We start from the raw sequence: 7,135 nt of genomic DNA, 5'->3' as shown, positions 1-7,135 counted from the left end.
ATTTTATAAATTTGGTTTGATCGGTTTAAATCGAACCAAACGGAAATTTATCGGTTCGATTCGATTCGATTTTCTCTTATCAATTGGTTCGATTCGATTTTTAAAATTTTCAATTTTCGATTTTTGATTTTTAATTTTATCGGTTCGATTCGGTTGAAACCGAATTTACCGCTTAACACCCCTAGATATGATATCATTTGTTACTGGCTCCCAATCCCATCATTTTATTTGCTTTTCCTACATTGGCAATAATCCATGCTATGGTAAGATTTGGTGCCTTCTTTCATTGGGATTATGGCAAAGCCACTCCATCATTTTATTCTTACTTTTGTCTTTCTTTTGGCTAAAAGAAAATAATTATTTGCAACAGTACATATTCTTGGGGAAGTCAAAATGTTTTGCTCCTCCGCTCACCTTCAATGGTTCATGTTTCTTGTGCTTTATACTGCTTGAATTCTCTCTCTACTTATCATGTCTAAGACCTTTTCACTTCATTAAATAATTCTTTAATAATGCTAATGAATTGCTAGATTATTATAACTTCAGGTTTGACGATGATCCTGGAGGGACTTAAAAGCTATATGGACTGTGGAAAAGAAAAGCAAGCAAGTTGCACAAGGAATATCAACCTCAGATGAAGCTAGAAAGACCAAGTTGGACCTTGTAACATGAACCCTACCACAAAGTTTGAATAGAAATTGGCCATCTTGATTCTTGACCGTTCTTCCCTCCTGTTCCTGAAGCAACACAAACAAATCAATCCACGCATTTGACAATTGACACTTTTGGATTCTGAATTTTTTGCAACCTCTCAGAAGTTTCCCAATGCTTGGATTTCAGGTCCTTCAGATGCCTTCCTTTTTCTATAAAACGTTCATGGTTTAAATGAGTATCATCATCACCATGTGATGTTTAGAGTTTGACCCACAATATTCTTATCCGCTCGATGAAAACTGCACTACGCCTCTTAAGCAAACCCAATTGCTGCTCCTAAGGATTTGCAATCATCCAAATACCCATCAATCTCCTCTCAGAAACTTTCCAACTTTTGAATCGACAGATTAAAAACAAGTATGTTTGCATACCATCAATGTCAAGTTATTAATTCAATGGTCAAGTGTATACTCATTAGCTTGTATAAACGTTACATGAATCAAAGGGAGTGCAAGGCTTGCATTTTGAGTCGAATAAATCCATAACCCAGCTTATTGGAATTTTGAGACCAAGTTTCCTAACTATAGATCAAATGGGTATCACAGGACAAGCACCACATTTAGTCATTCCACAAATCAACTTGCATGAAGAAAGCACCATTCATTATCGTCACCACTATCCAATGGACAGAGCAAATAAATAAATCCATAGTATTTAAAGGTATAAAATCCAATGGACAGGGGACTGAAAACCTGACGGATGCCAACCAACTGCTCCACAAACACTTTTAGACAGTAAGAGTACTTCAAATGTAAGAAAGCAATTTGAAGTAGATCACAATATACAAGGAAAGGAGAAGAGAGCAAAGACATGCTGCCAGAAGAGAAGTGCAGAAGCCTCCTTCACTGCATAACCCCTCAGGCTGGCAATTGCTCCTAATAAAATGGCACTTGGCGTTGTGTACTGTAACAAAAGCACGAATCTGTACATTGCATCCCCTTTTACAAGAAAATTCAGCTTATCAGCCAATGCTACAATGCCAATTCCCAGCAGAGGGAGCACCAAAAGCCTAGCTACAGATATACCAATTGTGGTTGGAAGACCGAGTGTAGACTCATTTGGCCCCTCAGCTAGCATACCTCCAGAATAAGCATCACAGAAGGCACCATAGCACCAGCTAAAATCTCGAAACTGTCTGTGATAAAAGACAATGGAGCATCATATCCAAAGACAAAAGCTTTTAGCTGAGGCACCATCCCAATAATGATAGCAAATAAAGAAGCAATTGTTGGAGGCTGAAGTATGTGACGTATTGGAGTTTGCTCCGCCACAATTCGTATTCTCCTCACAACTCTTGGCTCAGCCAAACACCTAATGGACCTAGGACTGTTTGCTGTACTTTCTCCAGCGAGCTCAATGTCAGGAAAATTGATCTGTGAAAGGCTTGAGATGCTATTAAAAATCCTAGCAATGAAAGGAGTCTTGGAATGTTCAGTTTCTTTATCCTCAATGCCTGGCCATTCAGCTTCTATGAGGAGAGGTCTACTGACATCAGGGGTTGGTCGTTGTTCCTCAATCTCAAACTCTTCCTCAACAATCTCATAATACTGTAATGGTGGCTCCATCATATGATAAACAAGTGTGTAAACCAGAATTACAGCAACCCATTGGGCAAAAGAAACATAAGCTACTCCACTTGAGTGGCAATGAGCTCCAAATGGGCTATCTTTCGTATGACACACGGATCCAACAATCGCTAGAGGAAGATTTCCAGTGTTTCCAAAGGCAGTCATGATAATGGTGAATCTGTTATACTGCGGCGGTGGGTGACATATTGCCACAACTAACAGCCCAAGAAAGAAACCAATGATTGTACTAACCAGTACATTAACAGGAATAAACCACCAACGAGCAAAGTTTTCAAGTGTAATGCTTTCACCAAGCTCAGTAAAGATTAGGCAGGGCAAGAACAGGGCAAAAACTAGCTTGCTTAGGAGCTTAAATGTTGCTCTGGGGATGATTTGGGTTTTTGGGTGTGCAAGAATCAATCCTATAATTATAAGGCAGAGAAGTTTCATCAAAGGCACTATAGCAGTAACCAAATTTTCACCACTAGACCTCATATTGTTTTCATAGAAAGCAGTTATGTAACCAGACATCTGCCCTTCAAATATTTGAAGATCAAGAAAAATATTTCTTCCTGCAACAAACAAAAACAAGATTTACAAATATTTCAAAAACGAAAACACATAATTTCAACAACCAATCTAAGAAATTATACAATATGGGTATGACAAATCGCCAAGTAAAACAGCCTAATCACCGAGAAGGCAACATGGGTTTTAAACACTAACCACTAAGGACAAAAAATTCATCTGAAAATAAAATTAGAGCCAAATCAATACAAACAGGATGGTCTTCACAGATTATCGAGAAACAGAAAACATGGCGAAAAGGATAATCATCATAAATTGATAGGCAAAAAAAAAATCAACGAGTTATAACATGAAATTCACATATTCTTTCTACTGGCGACCGAAATCAAAGAATAAGCAACAAGGGTTTCAAGAATTTCATTGAAACAAGGCATTAAACAAGAATACAAATCTTTTTGCCACAAGATATTTCAATATAACAAAAATTACAGGAGAGAGAAAGCTAGCTTACAGATCCGAGAATCCAACTGAGAAGACTCAAGAAAGGGGGAGAGAGATGAGGAGAATTCAACAAATTACGCAAAAGGTTTAAGTCTTACAGTAGTTGGCGAGAAAAGATTCACGAGACCCTCATTAACAACTTCTTCTACTCCGAAAGAATATGATTAGATTGGTTGTCTCTTTTGATCCTATCCAAAACTTCAAATCCAAACATATTATTTGAAAGATAAATTAGACGTTACTCCTTCAAAATACAGCCGAGTGGGGCTCCCAGAACAGTGCCAAGACTGCTCATTCAAAGTTTGGCACCATCTCGCTTTTTTATTTTAGGTTACCATATAAACAATTAAGTGCAAAGCCACTGATACTTACAATTAGTAAAAACAGCAGATAATTATATTGAAAATATAATTTTTTTTATTAATATATCTTTTGTATATTGTGTTTTATATAATTAAAAATAATTATGTTAAAATACTTACATCATCCTATGATGTAGATGATTTTGAACAAATAGACTTTACATAGCATTCTAATTTTGGTGGTGGAAGTAGAGACAAGGAAGCGTTGCAAGATTGAATCGACAATATATATATATATAAAGTTGAAGTACCATGTGAACATGATGCTTTTCACCTGTTTAATTTGTCTGCACTGCCTTCAAAGACAACAACCCCAAGATCTGTTATACGGAACTATCAAAGTGGCATATTATGCTGAAGGCAATCCATTATTAGCTGTTATGGGGTTTGTTTCTGCATGAGGAACAAGGGTAAACGATAATGGAAAACTGTATCCAAAGAAACTTAAAAGGGACTCGACTTTTTTTTTTTTTATTGGAGATGTTTAATTTAATTTATTTTTAATTTTTAATTTAATTTAGTTTATAAATTTTGATTTATATTCAATATAGCTCAATCTTCCTAAATTGTTTTACACATACTATTTATTAAATATTTAATTATTTTTATTTTTTAATATTAAAATATTATTTTTATATTTTATAATTAATTAAAATAAAATATAAAAAAATATTATTTTTATTATATGATATTATTAATAAAAATGAAATATAAAAAAATATTATTTTTATATTTTCATATAATTAACTAAAAATAAAAATTATAAAAATTATACTTAATTAAATTGAAAATTAATAAAATATATTTTTTTTTATTTTCATATAATTAATAAAAATAAAATTATTATTAAAATAAAAATATTACTTTTATATTTTTCATGTTTTTAATTAAAATTAGAAAATTATAATTAAATAAAAATAAAAATATAAAATATTATTCTTATATTTCCAAATTATTAATTAATATTAAAAATTAAAATATAAAAATTAACTAATTATAATTATAATGTTAAAAAATTTTATAAATAATTAACTACGCAATTAATATTAAAAAAAATTAAAAATTAATAAAAAAAAAAACTCACACATCAAGTAATAAATGAATTACACATTCTTTAATTTTGAGTTAAATTGAATATAAATTAAAATTTTTAGATTAAATTAAACTAATGTGCTAAATTAAACCTCTCCAATGAGCTAAGGTAAATTGAGTTTTATTCCATATAAGAAATAAATACTCCCTTCAGTTGGGTTGCTCTCTCAGCTACAAGTGCCATATACAAATGACGGCAATAGGCTTAATCATCTCCTTGATGTTGTCTCCCATTTGAAACATCTTGATTGTCTTGCTTGAATTTTTCATTGAAGATTACAAACGCAAATCTTCGCAATCACCTTTTTTCAAGGTTAAAAAGTGTGGAGTTCAACTAAATGAGGAGTATAATCCTGCTGTGGCCCAACCCAATTCGTCTTCTGATCCAACCCAACTCATAGTCGTCCTCCTTAAAAGTTTGAAATCATAAACCAAGAAGATGATAAAAGAAGAGTTATAAGAGAGGCTACTTTCATGAGTTCTACTGTTTTACAGCAATGATGAAAAAAGAGAGGCATTTAGAACCAAATGGAATGTTTACTTCTGATGGTGATGGAGCTTTCTGTTCAAGAGAATATAGAAGAACAACGACAGCAGGTTTGGATCATTTCTCATTACAAAGTTTCTCTTTACACATAATATAATTAAAAATTAAGAAGCTAATAGGGTCTAATTCTGCTCTTATTTATTATTAAATGCCCAACAGAAAGTTGGGAAACAAATCTGTATTTATAATGAATATATGAATATAGAACTAACTATGAATTTTGATGTGCTAATTAACCGAAGTGAAATCCACCAAAGGCAATCTTACTGATCTCAAAAAAAGAGGAAAACACCAAAGTGGATGAGATGGGCACACTGAAAGCAATCAAAGCAAAGAGTCCCAGAGCAAAGCTAGGCCTTGTGTTCATCAACTGGGATTGCAAAACACCCACAACTTCACAAATAAAAGAATCATAACTGGTAAAACAATGCTTCTCCCATTCCATCCAATGGGAAGGAGGCTCATAGTTCCTCTCCAACATCTTCATCTCATGGATTCTTTTCCTAAGAACAATCATATTGGAATCCACCAGCCGGCCGCTGTAGTTCTGGTCATGGGCCTCTCTTCTGGCTGCGAAAACTCTAGTAGATGACCTTTTAGAGGATGGAACAAGGAGGAGGTTGGAGGGAGAATTATGAGATATTAAAGGATGAAAAATAAGAGGAGATGAGAAGGACGTTAGAGAAGTTGTTGCCATGTTTGATTTTAGTGTGATGATGGTTGGGGATGTGGGAAGTGTATTTATAGGGTCAATTAGAGATTATGAATTAAAGAAAGGAGGAATAGAAGGTGAAGGTGGCGGTGGGCATTTGAATTGTGAAGCAAAGCATTGGCTTAAGGAAGAGGAGAGACGAAACCGTGTGTTTAACAGGCAACAGCTTCAGGCAGGCTCTTTAAGTTTTGTATCATGCACATAAGAAAAATTATTTATTAATCGATGATTAAAGCATCATTAAAATTGCAGTGAATTTTATCATAAAAGTTGATGAATGTACGTAGACAGGTGATAATTCTTTGAAAAGTGAAGGTAGATGCTAGGAAGGTGCTTTATAATTGCCCAAGGAATAGATTAACATGATAAAGGGAAGGTTCTCCTTGTGCTTGGAAGCAACATATTAATAGAGTTGGCTTGACTTTTAGATGGGGACGGCTTTTTATTTATTTTTTGTTGGGTGTAAGTTCACTATGTAATTAATTAGAATGATGTTAATTAATTTTCATGGATGCCTGCAACTTGGAAGAAGTTCCCGACACCAAGGAATATTTCATGGTGGGTCGGCTAAATGCTTGTACTTTTTTAATATTTATTTAACTTGGGAGTGACACAAGGCCAGGAGAGAAGAGAATTAATTTAATTTAATTTTTTTTAAATTAAATGATTAAACAATAATTCAAATATTTTACATTCTTAAGATGCTCTGGTCCCTATTTAATTAGTTGCCGCCACAATAATTACATTGCTCTCACATATATAAATGGGATTTATTCCATGCTTAGATCAAAAGTGATATTTAATTAGATAAATCTTTTTTAATGAGGATGATTTCAGGATGCTTATGGTAGCCGATGAAGGAATTTGACTTCTTGCATATGAGAGGGACATGAGTCTCAGCACTAACGGACACAAAAATTCTAATTAGGGGCTCAATTAAAAAATCTGAAAGTGTGTATATATATATATATATATATGGACGAGTTTTATTATAATTATGTAATTAAAATCTCTAAATTTTGTATGAACTTATTAAATTTATAAAAAATCTAAACATTGAATTTAATTTCTTATTCTAATATGGTTGGTAGAAACAAACTCAAATTAATTA

At 33.2% G+C, this 7,135-nt stretch overlaps 2 protein-coding genes across 2 annotated transcripts; both read right to left on the bottom strand.

Annotated features, from left to right (window-relative positions):
* Positions 1-1,253: 1,253 nt before the first annotated feature.
* Positions 1,254-3,657, bottom strand: LOC110650450 (protein PIN-LIKES 2). The gene is given in 4 exon segments (XM_021805411.2): positions 1,254-1,515; positions 1,518-1,799; positions 1,802-2,854; positions 3,322-3,657. Coding segments are annotated over 3 exon segments (1,350 nt in total). The 5' UTR covers positions 2,814-2,854; positions 3,322-3,657; the 3' UTR covers positions 1,254-1,459.
* A 1,685-nt stretch (positions 3,658-5,342) lies between these two features.
* LOC131171723 (uncharacterized) lies at positions 5,343-6,107 on the bottom strand. The gene has a single exon (XM_058131630.1). It carries the CDS (start codon positions 6,007-6,009, stop codon positions 5,545-5,547), a length of 465 nt encoding a protein of 154 aa, XP_057987613.1. The 5' UTR covers positions 6,010-6,107; the 3' UTR covers positions 5,343-5,544.
* Between the last annotated feature and the right edge of the window lie 1,028 nt (positions 6,108-7,135).

This window comes from Hevea brasiliensis, chromosome 13 (genome assembly GCF_030052815.1).
Source record: "Hevea brasiliensis isolate MT/VB/25A 57/8 chromosome 13, ASM3005281v1, whole genome shotgun sequence".
NCBI lineage: Eukaryota > Viridiplantae > Streptophyta > Magnoliopsida > Malpighiales > Euphorbiaceae > Hevea > Hevea brasiliensis.
The sequence above is the reverse complement of the archived record's forward strand: the minus strand, read 5'-3'. Positions and strand labels throughout refer to the sequence as shown.